Below are 19348 nucleotides of genomic sequence, written 5' to 3' on the forward strand. Positions count from 1 at the left end.
TAAAAAGCCTTTGTATAGAAGAATAGTATTTAATGGCATAAAATTATTTTCATTATTTATTAAGTAAAAAACAGTAAAACCAGGGGCTGGCCCCATGGCAGAGTGGTTAAGTTCATGTCCTCCGCTTCGGCGGCCCAGGATTTCACCGGTTCAGATCCCAGGCTCGGACGTGGCACTGAGGCCATGCGGAGGTGGCGTCCCACATAGCATAACCAGAGGAACCCACAACTAGAATATGCAACTGTGTGCTGGGGATCTTTGGGGAGAAGAAGAAAAAAAAAGAAGATTGGCAACAGTTGTTAGCTCAGGTGCCAATCTAAAAAAAAAAAATAGTAAAACTAAAGGTTACAAAATACTACGCATGGTAAACACACAGAAATAAACAATACACTGTAAAAAAGGGACATACAAAAATACTAACAGAGGTTATCTGTTCATGATGGGATTACTAATAAATTTCAATTTTCTTCTGTGTTTATATGCTCAAAGATTTTTTAATTGCACAAATATTTTTAAATCATAAAAAAACACTGTTCAAAAGAATTGCATAATTCTAGCCAAGAAGTGAACACACAGTACCAGTAAGAAGTTTTTAGTAGCATCATTTTCCCAGGACAACTAACTAAAAAAGATTTTTTTTTCCTGTTCACAGAAATCCACTCTGAAGGGTAAATATTTAAGCAAAGAAAATTTTTAATGATGTCAAGGCCTTATATTTGATCCTATAAGTCAGGGCTAGATGGCATCAATTAAGTACAGCTAATCTCCTCTATAAGTAGGTATCTGAGTAAATGCCACCATTTTTATGACCATGAAGATGAGATTGCTACATTTATTTTCAACTCAAATTTCTTATCTTTAGGTACCAATTTAAATGACTAAGTATTTATTGATCTTTATTTTTTAGACTTTTTTGATTTACATTCCCTTTCTAATTTAAACACATGATGAATGACGGCTTTGAGGGATAAGCAGAGCTGCCATTATGAGGCTATCATCACCTGACCACAGACTTCAACCACCCCTGAGAGAAACAGAATCGTTACAGGCCCACCAGGAGGAATGTAAAAGGTTACCCAGCACCATGCTTGACTGCTCTGCAGCCTGCCATTCAACAGATTAGATTAATTGCATATAAATTGTATTTATCTGTTATTCACTTAAACAGAAGAGCCAGTTTCCACAGACAACACACTAATTTATCCTGATAGTTGGAGTGCAGCTGGATTTTTAACAGTATGAACAATAAGAAAATTTAATTTAAAAGATAAAACCTCAGACGATTCCATCATCTTTAGAAGCTCTGAAAGCACCCCTTCAGCTGAGGGCAAAGTGCCATGCAATTACCCTTCCAGCACACATCCAGCAGCAAACACCGAGAGGCACAGGCACACCACAGAACAGAACTAATCCTCCGAAAAATACAGTTACAGAGGGAAAAAATCAAGGTCAGAATATAATTGCAATATGCTTTTATTTTATTGGTGCATTTTTCACTCAAGCTTCTTTAATTTTCACCATTATGTCAAACACAGAAAGAACTGAGGGAAGAAATAAAACACAATTGTACCGTGTCTCTCATTAACTGCTGGACAAATGCCAAGGCCTCCCTATTAAGAACAGACATGAAGAGGGTGATTTTCTGAGCAAGCAGCTGAGTTTCTAAGAACCAGATCCATCCACACAGACCACAAAAGACCCCAGCTTCAGCCTGTCAACAGGCAAACAGCCACCAAGAGTCCCGCCGCCGGCCACACCCCGAGAAGCCCACCTGCAGGGTGACAAGGACACTGACAAGGCAAATTGATACATTACAGTATTTCAGGGGTAGGGCAAAGAAGTGCCAAACAAGAGGATATTTACATGGTAAACTTTAAATTTCAATAATTCTTAGCAAAAGTATAAAAGCAACAAAAGAACAAGTCCAAATGGATCCACAGAGACAAATATTCCAAACATCAGGTACCACATCATCTCTAAGTAGTCCACTGACCTTCCAATTCAAGGATGGAGATTTTGAGAGAATTATTAGAGTTCTTAAGAAAACATTTGGAGCAAGTCTGAAAATTCTCAAATTTTGAAAGAGAGTTTATTTTGAACTTTTCCCTTCTTTTCCTTTTCCTAGCTGAAGGCCCTGTCCTTTACAGCTCTGACAAGTTTATCCTAAAGGCAAAAAAAATAAACTAACTGAGCTATCTCGTTCTTACCCAAAACATACTGGCAGAATTTGTTGACCTCACTCAGTTTGCAGGGGAGAGAATCCATATGAGCTACTAAAAGGCCTAACGTTACAGTTTCTCTAAATAGCAATAACAAAATGAAAAAACGTGGTTTTTCTTTTACGGTGAGATAGGAACCAGCCTGAGGAGACAGGGCTGTCGACAAGGCCCCTGGCCTAACAAGATAAGGCCCCTAACCTCAATCAGCAAGCAAGGAGCATCAGATAGAGACCACCAAGATCCACATCCTGCAGCCTCAGGACTTCTCCTGGCTTCCGCATGCACTCTGGCACCCAGGAGTCCACTGAAGGTGACCCTACCTCCACTAGCACAGTAAAAATCACACCCAGGGGTGGAGAGCTAGCGTGCTAATGATACATGCAACATACGTGGTGACATGCTACATGACAGCGCAGGCCCAAGAAAAACCCCACCTCCACAGGCCATGACAAGGCCTGTCTCCCCAGCCTCTGCCTAATGAAAGCCCCCCAGTCCTGCTCCCTGACAAGCCGGTCACTTGCCCCTTTCCTTTCCACACCGGCTCCTTTGTGCCTTCCTTGTGCACAAGCTAATAAACTTTTACTTTCTACTCCCATTTGTGGTCTCTCGATTTCCATCGTGGGGGACAAACAAGAACCCAACATGCTGGTAACAAAAGTACTACTTTCTAAGAGTCAAAAAATACCTGGAAACTTCTCCCCAAATGTTGAAAGTACTCTCTATGCTAATCATCCAGGATATCTGTGAATTCTCAGGGCCCTCTGTTTTTGCCTGTCACTGCATTTCAGCGGAACACAAGATAAGCAAAACACAAGTTGGATACCAGTCCCGGCACCACTGGGCTAAAGGATCCGATCTTAGAACCGTAAAAAGGAAAAGCCCAGGGGCGGACCCAGAGCAGTTTTTAATGATGCCACTTTAGAAACAGCAAAGCTCAAAGGGCACCTGGCAGTTTTCCTTTCAGATAAAAGGAATAAAAACTCATCCTAGGGGATGCAAATCAGTCAAACCCAGAGGCAGCTAAGGGGGGCACTGAGCAAGGCTGAGAAGCAGGAGAAGGAGAGAAAAGCCTTTCCTGGGAACCAGGTAAACGTGGGGCATTTGAAGGAGCGTCCTGGAAGGACGACAGAGCCACTTCACACATCCAGTGAGCTCTCAACAGCCAGCAACAGATGGAGAACCCCCTGCAATCAGGAAGGGCCTGATGCAGGGGAGGTGCTGAGGAGGGCAGGCTGGGTCACAGGGAAAGGTCAAAGCACAAGGACAGACAAGGGAGGTGCTGAGGAGGGCAGGCTGGGTCACAGGGAAAGGTCAAAGCACAAGGACAGACAAGGGAGGTGCTGGGGAGGGCAGGCTGGGTCACAGGGAAAGGTCAAAGCACAAGGACAGACGAGGGAGGTGCTGGGGAGGGCAGGCTGGGTCACAGGGAAAGGTCAAAGCAGCAGCACAGACAGAGGAAAGAGGGTTCCTGTTCCCGTGCCTGACCCGCATTCCTCTGATCCCGAGGCAGGAGAAGGCGAGATGCACGCACACATCCACGCCGGGCTGACTCCACAGAAAACCAGCTCCCATCAACATGTCAGGACAGTCAGAGTTTTCTGGAAGGTTTTGTTCTGACTGGGGGTTTCTTGACCTGGGGTCCACGGACACAGAATGCCATGGTTCGGAGAACACCTGTGGACTTGGAAGGGAAGGTAATTGCACCTTTGTTTGCACTTTATCTGAAATTTAGCTCTTCCTTCGATTCTAAATGCAAATAACAAACCACAACACCTGCGACTTTGTCGCCATAAGAAATCCCATATTTTCACATCACATGTTAAGTTGGTGCACAGATCTTGACACAGCCATGGAGCCTTCTTACTGAATGTGTTGATAAAACCACATCTATTACCATATCACTAATTTACTATTAAGTTTGGAAACACTCCATAAAGGAAATCTGAAGGGCTCTTTACTACTGATTTTATCTAGTATGCGGTGTTTTCTATTCTTAATTGACTATTAAAGTTTTTTTCCTCACAGGAAAACTCCCAAGAAACGATTCTACAAAGGAGAGTGGGTGTGGAATAAGGAGGCGCTCTGAATTTATCTCGTTTGTCATCCCCAACCTTCAAGACAAACTCTGCTGACATCCCCCTCGCATCCGCTGGCACTGCAGGGAGTCAGAGGGTGGGCATCCCAGGTGTCCTCAAGCGCTGCTGCACGTCAGAAACACGTGGAGCCTCAGGAATGCTCACGCCCACGTCCAGCCCAGGTTCAAACTCCCTGCGAGGTTCGCAAGCACAGCCCAAGGGACCTGCAGACTGAGAACCACCGGGCTCGACTCAGGCCTGGTGAAGGCGTGGTGGAGAGCAAGGACCTCCTCACGCCGGCAGAAAGGCGGGAGCGGACTCAGCAAAGGAACCAGGGAGAAAGTTAAATCTTAGGGGCCCAATGTAGCTGGCACTCCACATAATATAAAAGTCACCATTTTAAAGTGGCAATTCAGCGGGTTTCAGTATCGTTGACATTGTGGCTGTGCAACCATCACCACTATCTAGTCCCAGAACATTTCCATCACTCAAAGAGAAACTCCATTAAGCAGTGACCTACCCATCCCTGTCTCCCTGCGACCCCTGACAACAACAATCCACTTTCCGTCTCTATGAATTTGCCTATTCTGCACACTTCATATAAATGAAATCATACAATATGTGACCTGCTGTGTCTGGCTTATTTCACTGAGCAGGATGTTTTTCAAGATGCATCCATGTTGCCGCATGTGTCAGAATTTCATTTCTTTTTAAGGCTGAGTACTATTCCCTTGTATAGATGGAGCACATTTTGCTTATCCATTCATCGGCTGCTGGACATTGGTGGTTTCCACTTTTGACTACTATGCTTGTGAATAATGCTGCTATGAATACTCATATACCAGTTTTTATAAGCATGCCTGCTTCCATTTCTCTTGGATATACACCTAGAACCGCTGGGTCTAGGTTACAATTTTGTGAGGAACTGGCAAACTGTTTTCCTCAGTGGCTATACCCTTCTACACCCCTACCAGCAATGCTTGAGGGTTTCAACTTCTCCAAATCCTCATCAACACCTGCTATGTCCTGGTTTGTTTTTGCTTTTTAATGCCATCCCAATAAGTGTGAAATGGTATCTAACTCAGCTTTTGATTTACATTCCCCTGATGACTAATGATGATAAGAATCTTTTCCTGTGCTTATTGGCCATTTGTGTATCTTCTCTGGAAGAAGTCTACTCAAGTACTTTGTCTGTTCTTTAATTGGGTTGTTTATCTTTTTGCTGTTGAGTTGTGATATTTCTTTATATATTCTGGATACTAGAGCTTTACCACATCTATGACTTGCCAATATTTTCTCCCATTCTGTGGGTGGTCTTTTTACTTTCTCAATGATATCCTTTGATGTACATAAGTTTTTTATTTTGATAAAATCCAATTTATCTATTTTTTCTTTTCTTGCTTATGCGTGAGGTCACATAGCTAAGAAACCATTGCCTAATCAACAATCACAAAGATTTACACCTATGTTTCCTTCTAAGAATTTTTATAGCTCTAGGTGTATGATTTATTTTGAGTTAATTTTTATATTTGGTATGCAATTGAGGGTCAAATTCCAAAGTCTTTTGCACATGGATGTTCAGTTGTCCAAGCCCCATTTGTTAAAAGACACCCTTTCCCCGCTGAGTGGCCCTGGGCCTTGTTGAAAATCAGCATGGACGGGCTACCTCTGGACTCTCGATTCTACTCCGCTGGCCTGCCAGTCTACACTCACGCCAGCACCACACCGTTTCGGTTACTTTGCACTGGAACATGTTTTGAAATCAAGAAGTTTGAGTCTTTCAACTTTGTTCTTTGAGGAGAATTTCAGCTCTCCTGCCCCCTGTGCACTTCCATATGAATTTGAGGATCAGGTTTTCCATCTCTGCAAAAAAGGCCACTGGAATTTTGATAGAGATTACATCAAAACTGAAGACCAGTTTGGGGGGTACTGCCATCTAAACAATATTAAGTCTTCTAATCCAGGAACATGGGGTGTCTTTCCACTTATTTAGATCTTCTTTCATTTCTGTCAACAACGTTTTGTAGTTCTCAGTGTACACACCTTGCACTTCTTTGGTTAAATTTATTCCTAAGTATCTTATTGGTTTTGACACTACTGTACATGGGATTTTCTTAATTTCATTTTTAGATTGTTTAATGCAAGTATATAAAAGTACAACTGATTTTTGTGTATTGATATTATATCCAGCTAATCTGGTGAACGTGTTTTATTAGAAATATATCATGGATACTTTCATTTTCTACATATAAGATCATGTCATTTGTGAACAGAGAGAATTTTACTTCCTTTCCAATCTGGATGTCTGGCTAGAACTTCCAGTATAACACTGAGCAGAAGTGGAGAAAATGGACACCCTTGTCTTGCTCCTGATCTTAGGGAGAAAGCATGCATTCTTTCACCATTAAGTGTGATGTTACCTGTTAGTGTTTCACAGATGCCCTTTATTAGGTGAGACAGTTCCTTTCTCCCTAGTTTGAATATTTTTATCATGAAATAGTATTGGATTTCATCACATCCTTTTTCTGCATCAACTGAGCTGAGTGTGAGGTTCTTTCCTTCATTCTATTAATACAGTGCATTAAACTGATCTTGCTTAGGTTGAACTGTTCTTACACCGCTGGGGTAAAGCTCACTTGGTTACAGTGTACAACCCTTCTAACATGCAGCCGAATTCCGCTCTTTAGTATGTTATGAGCATTTCTGCATCTATATTCATAAGAGACATTGGTCTGCAGTTTTCTTGTGTTATCTTTGTCTGACTTTGCTATCAGAGTAATACTACCTCATAAAATGAGTTAAGAAGTGTTCCTTCCTCTTCTATTTTTGGAAGAGTTTGAGGAGGATAAGTACTGATTCTTTAGATATTTGGTAGAACTCATCAGAGAAGCCATCCGGTCCTGGGCTTTTCTTTACTGCAAAGATTTTTAGGTTACTGATTCAAACCTCTTGTTATAGGTCTATTCAGATTTCCTATTTCTTCATGAGTCAGTTTTGATAGTTTGTGTTTCTAGGAATTCTCTCAGGTTTTATTTATCTGGAAATGTCCTCATTTCTCCATTATTTATGAAGAAGAGTTTTTGCAGGACACAGAATTACTGAATGGTACCTTTTTCTTTCAGCATCTTGAATATAAAACCCTCCTGCCTTCTAGCTTCCATGGTTTCTGATGAGAAATCAGCTGTCAATCTAATTGAGGATTCCTTCTACATGAGGAGTTTTCCTTGCTTGATGCTTTCGAGATTTTCTCTTAGCATCTGTCTTTCCACAGTTTGATTATAAAGTGTCTTGTTGTGGATCTCTCTGAGTTTATCCTTCTTTGTATTTATTGAGCTCCCTGAATGTGTAGAGTAATGTTTTCCATCAAATTTGAGTACCAGAGAGGTCTCTGAGGCTCTTTTCATTTTCCTTCCTTCTTTTTTCTTTCTGTTCCTCAGGCTGGATAATCTCAACTGACCTATATTCAAGTCCTTATTTTCTTCTTCCTCCTCAAATCTGTTGTTGAGCCACACTAGTGACATCTTTCATTTCAGTTATTGTACTTTTCAACTCCAGAATTTCTATATGGCTCCTTTTTACAATTTCTATCTATTCATTCATATTTTGTGCTTTCTTTTGACTACAGAAAGTAGCATTGCCTTATCCAGACACTTAATAAACTAGTATTAAATGAGTGGTTATAAAGTTCTTCTACAGCTATTAAGAGTTAACTATACACTTAAAGAAATACGATTTTCCAAACAAGTTATAACTCATGGAGACTGAGGAAAAAATTAACCTACATAGGAACTGAAGAGACAAAAATTCCAAAATTTTAATTACATAAACATCAAACACACAATGCAATGTCTAAACTACCAAATTCTTATGGTAAACCTATTATTTAGAGTAAATTAATGAGAACCTTCCCAAAATTAACCAAAGACTTCAATGAACATTCATAAATTTAGGGTTCAACAGAAAACAGAGAAGGCAGAGAACACCACAAATAAGAGAAAGGCCACAGACATCTTAGGGCCATCATATATTCAAATTTTACCCAATGTTCTCCTTAAATTAATTAAAAGCAGATAACATATTGCATACGTAGTTTGCCTGACTCAATCCTCACACACACACAAAATCCCATGAGATAGACACTACTACTGTGCACATACGAAAGGTGTGGAAGGTAACCCAGGAGAAGCTAAATCACTCACCCAGGATACAGAGCATCAGAAACTGAAGCCCAGAGCCAAACCGAAGTCCTGCGACTCCAGAACCAGAGCTCTTCAGCTCCACCCCACAGAGACAAAGCAGATGAGTCATCACAAGACACTGTTAAGTGGTGTAAGCCCACTGCACAGCAGCACTAAACATGGCAGGCCCACAGCAAAGAACATAACAGACTTTATGTCAAGAAGGGTTAATTTAGCTCTATCAATCACAATGCATTTTTGAGGAATACCACAAGCAAAACTACTGAGGCAAACAAGAACATCTGGGGCATAAAAGACTATTTGAGCAAAATAACTAGCAAATAAAAAACTTAGAAATCTTGAACTTCCTAAAGCCCTATCTAAACTCAGACCCTAACAGTTATCAGTATATCATATATATACTGTGTGTGTGTATATATATATATATATATATATATATATACAGTATAGAATATCAAAAGAAAAAAAGATAAATTTATTGTACTAACATGTTAGCATCCAGGTAATCTGAGGAAAGAATACCTGGGAATCTTTTGTATAATTCTTCTTTTCTAACTTTTCTAGAAGTCTGAAATTATATAAAAATAAAAACATATTTAAAAGTTTACGAATGAGGCAAGATTTCAGATAAGTTTGTTAAGTAATCATTTGAGCTACTAATTTTAATAACTGTATTCAACAGACATACTTAATATTTTATCTTTAAATAAATAAAACCTGAAAGTTTGCCTTATACATATTCTATGCAACAAGAGTTCTTCAAAAAAAACTCCCAAATTTAAGCTACACTAGTCTTAATTTGCTTTTGTCTTACCTCAGTGAATCAATGTTCAAAAACAGTAAAGAAAAAAGCCTAGAGAAAAATCAGTTTTCAAGTTTGTGCCCAATTCTCTCTACTTTTCCCATCAACTCCCGAGTCCTATAATTAACAAAACAAATACATAAATAAGCCTGAACAACACAAGGCAGACAATCAATAAAGAATTGGTGGCACTTTTAAGGATTATTTTTAAAAACACAGATGCATATAATGAATTAGTGTTATAACTAAAAGTTACTTTAAAAATTTGTTTGTGGGGCTGGCCCCGTGGCCGAGTGGTTAAGTTCGCGCGCTCCACTGCAGGCGGCCCAGTGTTTCGTTGGTTCGAATCCTGGGTGCGGACATGGCACTGCTCATCAAACCACGCTGAGGCAGCGTCCCACATGTCACAACTAGAAGGACCCACAACGAAGAATATACAACTATGTACTGGGGGGCTTTGGGGATAAAAAGGAAAAAAATAAAATAAAAAAAAAAATTCGAAAACATATTATAAAAAAAAAAATTTGTTTGCTAGAAAGTACAAACTAAATTATTCTCAAGAAAAAAGACAAAAGCATTACAAATTAGAAATTAGGTACAAACTTAAAAAAGATAATTAGCCAGTTTGTGGCTTTAATTTTTGTTTTACTGGTAGCAATATATATCTCAGTAAGGGCCAGACAACAATTCTCACCCCAACCTCTAAGGAAAACCAGGTTCATCAAGTCAATTGATCAGCACTTTTTAAAAAGTTAATATCACCCAAATGTTATAATTGACATATTAATTACTGGATGAGGGAGGAAGGAAATACAGATTTTTTAAATTAAATAAAAAGGAACAATTTTTCATCTTTTTATAATCCTGATTTTTAAAGGTTACCTTAAAAGATTATCTCTTTTTACAATGTAAGGTACAATTTTAATGGGTGACAAGTAGGCCTCAAAACTGAAAATAACAATATTCAGAGTATTGCATTTCTGGTTACAAATTGGCCAAGGTATTTCTCATAAATTTACACAGCTAAGCAAAGCCTATCATATACAAATTATAACATTAAAAAAAACATACTCACTTCCTGAAAAGAATGTTTATTTTTTACTTTCTTACCCACAAAATCATTTAAACTCTCTTAAGCTCATAAATGACAATGTTCTAAAACTCAGATAATTTTTCTTATGGTGATAATGGTCAGGAGACTTCATAAACATTGTAAATAAGTTACAAAAGTGATGACGGATAACAGCTGAACTGTACAAAAATTAAAGCTCCATTTAATCTTGAATGATTGAGTCTGATTTAAAGTTCTAATTAAATAAACAACAATGGCACGTTCCAGAAATAGCACCCAAAGATTCATACTTAACTATGAACACAAAGTATGCTTCCCTAAAAAGGGCATGTAAATGTACTTTAGCATATATGAAGTCTATCACTCCATTTACATAAAATTTTAAATAAGACAAAACTAACTATGGTGTTAGAAGTGAGGACAGTGTTCTCCTTTAGGAATAAGGAAGGGGCAGTGAAGGGAGAAATACGCAGTGGAGGTGCTGATGAGGTGCTACCCCGACCTGGATGGTCGCTCATTCTGCATAAGGCATCAAGCTTCACACTTAGGATCTGTGTACTTTTCTATATGGATATCTCAATAACAGGGGTTATAACTGAGCTACGTGGTAAGGAATAATCAGTTAACATAAGAGATATATGCCTAAGTAACCGATGCAAATCTAAAGGCAAAGAAGAAAAAGAAAATCTTGAAAGAGAAGCCAATTCTTAAACATTGCAAATAAAGAATTAAAAATAAGATAATAAAGATCTAAACAGAAGCTAAAGAGATTAAGTACATGCTAGGACAGAAACTCGGGGAGGTACAAATTCCTCATCTTAACGGCAGGAGCAGACTAAAGAAACTGGTTTATTCTTGACTTTAGCATTTAGAAAAATTCAAGTTAAAGAAAGTTCTGAAAAACATAGGTTACCTTTAGTAAAATGAAAACATGATACCTTTCAAAGCTTTCAACTCATAAAAAACAGCTCATTTAGCAAAAGGAACATAGGAAGCATTAAAAACATTTCTTCTTAATCTTTCTTCTTCATAATCTAAATTCAACATGCAATTCCTATAAATATAAAAAAGGAACTTTTGGCAGAACTGACAAAGCTGATTCCCAATTCACATCTAAGTAGAAATGTGCAAAAACAGCAAGAAAAATTGTGAAAAGAACAAACTGCTCCTACCAGATATCAAACCATAAAGCTATGGTTATTTAAATTATACTGACAAATAAATAGCAAACAAAAAATAAAAATCAGAAAAAAATAGTCCAGAAACAGACGAAGGTGTATATGGAAACTGAGTGTATGATAAAATGTGGCAAAACTAACATTTGGGGAGTCTCAGTCAAAGCTATGATTCTTTGGACTACTCTTAAAACTTTTCTCTAAGTCTGAAATAATGTGAAAATAAACAGTTAAAAACAAAAGATTAAGGAAAAAAGTGCAATTACAGATACAAGATATCCAAATGTATAAACCCACCCCATGATTCAATTCTAAAGACATACAAATCCACAGGAAAAATGGGCAAAGGCTATGAACAGCAATTAGAATAAGAAATAAACATAACCAATAAACACGAAAAGCTGGTCAATCTCACTAGTAACCAGTGAAATGCAAATAAATACCACAGGAGATACCGCATCCCATACATTAGATTAAAAACACTTCTATGAAACTTGGGTAATGTGAAGTGCTGACCCGGATGGAGGAAGAAGAACCACGACAGAAAGCTGACCGTAGGATAAACTGGTAGAGCCACTCCATGGAGAGCTCCACATGTGAACCAAATCTTAAAGTATGCATTCCCCACAACCCAGCAAGTCCAGTGCTTACCCTAGAGAAACTCATAAATATGCACAAGGAGGCACACAAAAGGATGTTCATTTTAATAATGTTCATAAGATTTAAAACTACAAAGAATGTAATCTCCACCAAGAGGAGAGTTGCTAAATAAAAAATATGTCCATACAGTGAAATAAGACACAGTAATAAGTCCAACAATAACACCATAATGGCAGGAGCTCCAGGAAACAGTGAGCGACTTGCACAATACATACGCACATGTAAGCTGTCATTTACGTGTTTCAAAAGTACCAGGAAACAATACCATATACGGTCGGTTCTGCAGTCATGCTTGTCTAAAAACAACTTGTTACAGCACAACTGATATATCAGGAAACATGAGCGTAACACAAATTTCATGATTGCATACGTGCAATTTCATCCAGGAGAAACTAAATGAAAACAGGAACAGAGGCACGTGGGAATCCACAAAGGCACACACAGAACGTCTCCCACTCCACCAGCCACCTGAATCCATCGTGCTTGTCAGCCGCCACAACCTGCTGCGCCACTTCAGAAAACCGTCCTTCTGCCCACGTCCACAAGCCAACGTCACGGCTTTTTCAAGGTAAATGCCATATTTATTCTAGACTTTCTGTATTTCTTAAGCATTTAATATGTGTCAGAAACTGGGCTGTAACTTCTATTAAGTTCTTATCCTTTTATTTAACGTCTCTGACAAGGTTTTGAGTGTCGTGCCCCCACTCTACTTTTTGTCAGAAGTCTCATGGTTTTACTGTGTGACTCTGAGGAACACATATGTTGCATTACAGCAGAGCTGTTATTTCAATAGGTATACATATACAAATAACTCGTTTCATTAAAACTGTCAGCACCATAGTTAATCAAAGTAAGTTTAGTGTATACAGTAATCACACAAAGCAACAAAACATATGATATTGCACTGTAAGGAAAACCAGACAAAGACTCAGGAGACCCAGTCCTAGCTTTGCTGTCAACTTGCTTATAGACCTGGACAAGTGATTTGATCTTGCTGAGTTTCTCACTATTTCCTACTATAAAAATTGGGATAGCAATTTCCCACTAACGAAACACAGCTGTGCTGATCAACGAGGTAACTGGCTTTCACAGTACTGTACACAATGTGCATGGCATTCAAATGAAGTGTGGTGGCATTACTGTTAACAGAAAAGAGAGGAACGGAGTGCCCACGCTTCTAAAATTCGAGTCTGAGACGCGAGTAGCATTCCTTACTTCATGGTAAGTGTCCTCGAGCTCCCCGTCGTATATCCAACGGTAGAGGAAGCTCAGGACAGGATGCGACACTAAGCCGAGAATGTGCTGCACCAGGGACCTCATGTATGGGTCTCCTGTTTTCGTGTAGGCGTGGACGGCTGAGGCCAGCTCACCTCCTTTCCTTCCTGGGGGGAAGAAAAGAAAAACACCCAAATTTACATTCATGGCAGAAAACAAAATGGCCAAGTAATGGCAATAAGGTGTGTTTGTTTTCTCAACGCCACCTGGGACCTAGAGGCAGCAGTAAATGTGTCACAGATGAGGAGCAGAGATCCAGAGCCTGCCCCAGGCTTCTCGTGGGTCAGAGCGACTCACACATCTCTTCACGACCACTGTGGAGCTTCTCAGTAAAAAAACCTGACTTGCTTTATGACCTAGAGCGTGACTTTTCCCCTTTTTTGACTGAGACACATACTAAGATTTGCACTTTATATTGCAATCCAGTATACAAATAAATATATATGAAAAACAGAAGTTTTACAAAATACTTACACTTTAATATTTTATATTTTCTTCCTTTTTTTCTTTTGGTATAATATGCTAGTCTCAATTCACTAAGTTGATTTCATAACCCATTAATAGGTTGCAACTTACAGTTTGAAAAATACTGTTCTCTGTTGAGACAACAGTTCCCTGTGTCCTGAGAGCATAGTTCAGTATGATGTATTGGGAGTGGCAAAAATCAGGTTCAAAAATATAAGCCCATGCAGAGTTCCTCATGTTATACTAAGAATTCAAGATTTTGTTAGATTGCTGGAAGATCTTAAGGAAAGGAGTGATGTGATCTAATTTTTTTTCTCTAAACAATAGATTTTATTTAGATTATAATACACATTTTGATAAAACAATGGTTCAACTTCGCAAACGATGTGACCTAATTTTAATAAGGTTCTTCTGGCATATATGCACAAAAATGGAGGTGTGGAGACTGAAGACAGAGCGGCCAGCAGGTTATTACGGTGGTGCATAAAGAAGGCACAGGGCAGGATTCAAACCGTGTCTGCAGGAGTGGCAGCAACTTGAGACACAGGAAGGAGTGGGAGGCACGGGGACTTCAGCGGCTAACTGGACATTGGAAGAGATGGGGGATTGGGAGGAAAGGAAAAGAGGAGTCTGGTAAGAGTCCAGTTATGGGGCAGTGCTGGTAATTGAAGAAAAAGGAGATATTTATTCAGTGTGTTCAACTTCTTTGTTTTTAGGGGAAGTGCCAGGAGGTGAAGACGGAAAGGCACTGACAGCACCATGAACTGGACTTCAACATGTTCAAGCTCTGGTCCTTGTGAATCACCCAGGAGGAGGATGGCAGCAAACACTGAGCCACGAACTAAGGGGCAGACCTCTGGCTTCTCACCTCTCATTAGTCCTAACCATCCTAAGTCCAGACTATCAGTGTCCTGATGTTACACATGAGGGAAAAAAAGAGAAGCAGCTCCCTGGCCAAGGTAGCACAGTGAGGAAAAATGTTTAGAAGGCAACTAGAAATACAGACTGGGCGCAGGAGAGGCCAAAGCCAGACATGCCAATATGGGAAGAGCAGCACAAAGCTGGTGAACCCAGACAGGGAGCACAACCTCAGGTGGCATAAAACACCAGGAGAGACTGCCAGTTAGAAGTCAAGTAAACGAAGAAACAGAAAAGCAGTTAAGAACACCAAGGACCACAAAAAGAAGATAAATCTTCAAAAATTAGATACTCTCTTCCTTTATTCCTTCATTTCAATGAAATCCTGAGCTTCAACAAGTACAAATACTGGGCCACATTGGCAACTGCTTTTTTTTTACCCTGTAACTTCAAATCTGTTAACTTTTATCAATCAGCATACTTATGGTTGTTGAGGATACAAAAGAGCAGGCACAAAAATAAACCTAGATGATATTCCTTAAAACTTGCTTTAAAATAAAGCAGGTCCATGAGATGCAAAATGACCTTGGCAGTGGTCCACCAGGGCCGCCAGAGTCTTCAGTCTTATCTTGGGGTCGTATGTCCAAACCAGGAGGCGCCGGAGTGTTAAGCTACTCTCAAGGCCCAAATTCACACCCTGATCATCCTCTAACTGGAGCTGAAAAACAGTAATCACATAATGTATAAGCAGAGGTCACTAAACACGTCAATCATTTCTTAATCCATATAAACTGAATATGGGGAAGGGATTATTCTCATAAAAATGAAGCAAAAGGTCCCCTCTGAGAGAAGAACAGTTCCTTCAATCTACAAGTGATCTGTTTAAATGGTACACAGGACCCTGAAAATCAGAAATTAATTGCCTCTAGGATATACTGAAACTGTAGATTTCCAGAGCTTACTAGCAGTGTTATCAAACAGATTTTTATCTTTTAAAAGTAATGTATGAAGAAACTTAAAAATTCTACACAGCTGCAATCTTGTAACACTTCAAATCATGAAGGAATTAATAAAAATAAAGTATTTACCTGGGAATGTAAAACAGAGAGTAATCGATAGTATTCTTTGAGTTCTTGGTGCAAGGCAGCACAAAAGCTCTGTGTAGAAAGAGTGAGTCTAATTAAAGCACAACACAGTCATCACACATCAACTCATCTGAACTGCACCATGCTTTAAGACAAAGTCCTACAGGTATTCAATAATGTTAGGGACGTGTTGTCCCTTAGCATGAACTTTGCAAGAGGGAAACGAAGAAAACGGAGTATGTATCTCATGAAGCTAAAAGTGCATTCACTCTGGACAATAATCCTTTATTTTAAGATAATGTCCCCTCTAAATTTTTAGAGTTAAATATAATTTTCTTTAACGTTCTTAATTCGCAAAATTTTAAAACTGACAACTCTATACTAATTTCCCCCAGTTGTGGGGGGAGTTTGTACTTTTTCCCTTCCATATTACTAAAAACTTCTTTGTACCTCTCCAATCTTAAAAGCTGAACAGATGTGAAATCAGAAACTGTAAGGGCCTTCACACAGTCTAAGAACTTTCTGGAATGAACTCTGGGATGTAAACCCAGGAATACTCAGTGGGAAGCTCTGGTTTCCAACAGAACCTATAAGAGACAGAACTTACAAAGGATAAAACCTGTTTTCCTTAAATATCAGGCTCCACACTTTTCTGAATACTTTAAAGCAATAAACAATCAGTCATCTCTAGGTTTATACTTACTGTATTTATGTTTTGTGCATTGGGTCTAATACAAGTATTTTCATCCTTACAGGCTATAAAAATGAACATAAAACTAATTTTACAGACTCCAGGGAATGTGTCAAAAGTGAGAGCTGCAAGATGGGCTTTCTTATGTTTTGGAATCAGCTGACCTCAGCATGAAACCCTGGGCACACGCTGGGTGTATCATCGTGGGTCAGCCCTTCCCTGTCCCACTGGCCCATTTATACAGGAGGAATAAATGAAATAACACAACAGGGTGGTTATGGGAGGTGCTGACATTTTACGTCAGTTTTCTTAAGTAATATTCAGAGAAAACGATGTGGCACCTTTTCAGGCATGGCATCACTTTTTACAAAAACCCCATCCCAGAACCCACGGCAGACAAACATACACACAAACACATCAAAGTTAAAAGCAAAAACAAATCCCAACTGCTGACCACTAGAAATAATGAAATCATAGTCTCTCAGGTAGAATATAAATATATACAGGAGTATACACGTCAGCCCCTAAGTGGTCTCCAACCAAGATCACAGAATTACAATGAATAATTCAGCACCTGTGTATCCACACAGAAGGTTTCCAGTTAACTGAGGCTGTTCTCACCTGCATTATTAAAAAGCAAATACAAGTTTCATACTTAGGAAACACTATCTTCCGTTATAAATAAGATTTTGTTCCATTTAGTACATCTAGATCCAGGACACTTCTGAGAGTGAAAGGGGGCTGATAATAACTACACCGGGACAAGACACAAATCAAGACTCCCCGGCTACCCACAACATAAGGTCACCCCGAAAGCATCCATCATTCTTCCAATAAGCAACGCCACTGCCTCCTCAGTAGCCAGACAGTACAGAGCAATGACTTTACAAAGCAGGAACGGGGAGAGGAATGGAAAGAGCTTCAGAGGAGACATTATGCATCATATTCTGGTCCCAAAGAACATGTGAGGGCAATGTGGACAAATCGATTAACCTTTCTGAGGCTCAACTTTTATATCTACAAAATGGGGACAATTACCACTTGCCTTGCTAATTTCAGAGGGCTGTTAATCAAATATGAGAGACAATGCTTTAAAATATAGCACTATAAAATACTATATGACACTACCATAGTGATTACCAATCAATCTGCTGGAATAAGAAACCATGTAATAGTTTGTTTAGCTTTCCTGTATTCATTTTCTGTTTGTTTTGTTTCACATCTAATAACTTGACTAGGACATAACAGCGGAATTTGCATTCACTAGGGAATGATACAAAGACATAAGATGGTCCTTTCTGGAAAGGGGGAAAGGACTCCCAGAAACCACAGCAGAGGGATGGCCAGTGGGCTCATTAGTCTACAAACTCCATACACCGTTAACGCCAGGTGGAGCTGGTCCTGAAGGCCTGGTCTTTCCTTTCTGTGTTACAGTGATGGGGGAGGGTCCTGGCCCATCCAGCCTATTGTCTATCCTGGTAAATGCGACTAAGGGAACAGCGCTGGGCTCGGGACAAGCAGCGTTCTATGCACTGTCTCCTAATGCTCACGACCTTGGAGAGTATCATTGTCTTGTACGTTATCATCACCTCCATTCTACAGACAAAGAAACTAAGGCCAAGAGAAGGAAACCTGTGCAAGACGATGTAACTATGAAAGAGTAAAGCCAACACCCAGAACCCTGGGTGGTCTCACTTAAAGCCACACTCCTAGTCACCAGCTATGCTGCCATGCTATGCTGCACCTACAGTGCAGTTTACTTGTCACTCTCTCTCCAATAATTTTTGGGAGATTTCACAGGAAATAATTACTGCCCAAGAAACAACTTGAGGGCAAAATCCTATGCTGCTCAACCTTTAAAAGGAGTTGGGATGTGTAAACTTCACTTCTCCTTTACCAGCTGCCTCCTGTCCGGTTCCAGAAGGAGGAGGAGGGGAAGGACCAGTTCCTTCCCAACTACTTGCCATCCTGTAGGCAGTGCCCCAGTTGTGGCCATTCAGGCCAGCAGCAGCAGTTGGCTCCCGCCTCTGGCTTCTGGAGCATTCCTCAATCCAGTCTCACTGTGCTGTGTGGGGCACCCACAGCAGTTGGGAATGTCCCCTGCTCACAGGTCTATGTCCCAGCAGGCCCTCCTCAGAGGGCTGCATCTGCTGGGAGCCCCTCCTCCAAGCTACTGGATCCTGATTACCCCAACCTCTTCTCTCTGCTCCCCAGGTTTACCTCTGTTTTAATTAGTGTTTGTATTCTTTTGCTTTCACAGTCCTCCAACAGCTATGTAAACAATTTGCTGTATTTGATTATCTTTGTCAATATCTACTATGGTTTCTATTTTCTTGAGTGGACCATGAGTGACACAAAGTCTATTAACAAAGCTTTTCTATTTAAAAAGAAGCCTCTTAAGAATTATTTTCATAAGATTTTAAGCAGATTAAGCATTTCCAAAAGTGAACGGCATCCCAAACATTCTAGTAATAATGAACATACCTGACCTACAAGTCCAAATGAACGGTCTAGACTCCTCTGGTCAGTGTATTTTCTGATTTTATTATGTAACCATCCCAACTCAGCAAGTCTGACTGTCGTATCCCTCAAAGATTTACTTAGGTTTGCCTAAAAAGAAAAGAGATCAAGAGCTAAAAGGAAACTCAACACGAGAATTTTAATTATTATTTTTCTTAACCATTTGTACTTAATATTATAATTCTTAGCCTTCAACACATGCAATTTAAAACTAACTAATATACTATCATTAAAGTGAAAACAATGAGATTC

The 19348-nt window shown here is 39.6% G+C and overlaps 1 protein-coding gene across 1 annotated transcript in view; it reads right to left on the reverse strand.

Annotated features, from left to right (window-relative positions):
- Nucleotides 1-19348, reverse strand: part of TUBGCP3 (tubulin gamma complex component 3) — an 83128-nt gene that overhangs the window by 39599 nt on the left and 24181 nt on the right. The window contains exons 8-11 of the mRNA XM_044779681.2: nt 19061-19186; nt 15889-15957; nt 15386-15518; nt 13418-13584 (exon numbers count right to left, since the gene is read on the reverse strand). Of these exons, the coding sequence (XP_044635616.1) occupies nt 13418-13584; nt 15386-15518; nt 15889-15957; nt 19061-19186 (495 nt within the window). The remainder of the gene's footprint in view (nt 1-13417; nt 13585-15385; nt 15519-15888; nt 15958-19060; nt 19187-19348) is intronic.

Source organism: Equus asinus, chromosome 11 (assembly GCF_041296235.1).
Source record: "Equus asinus isolate D_3611 breed Donkey chromosome 11, EquAss-T2T_v2, whole genome shotgun sequence".
Taxonomy (NCBI): Eukaryota; Metazoa; Chordata; class Mammalia; order Perissodactyla; family Equidae; genus Equus; species Equus asinus.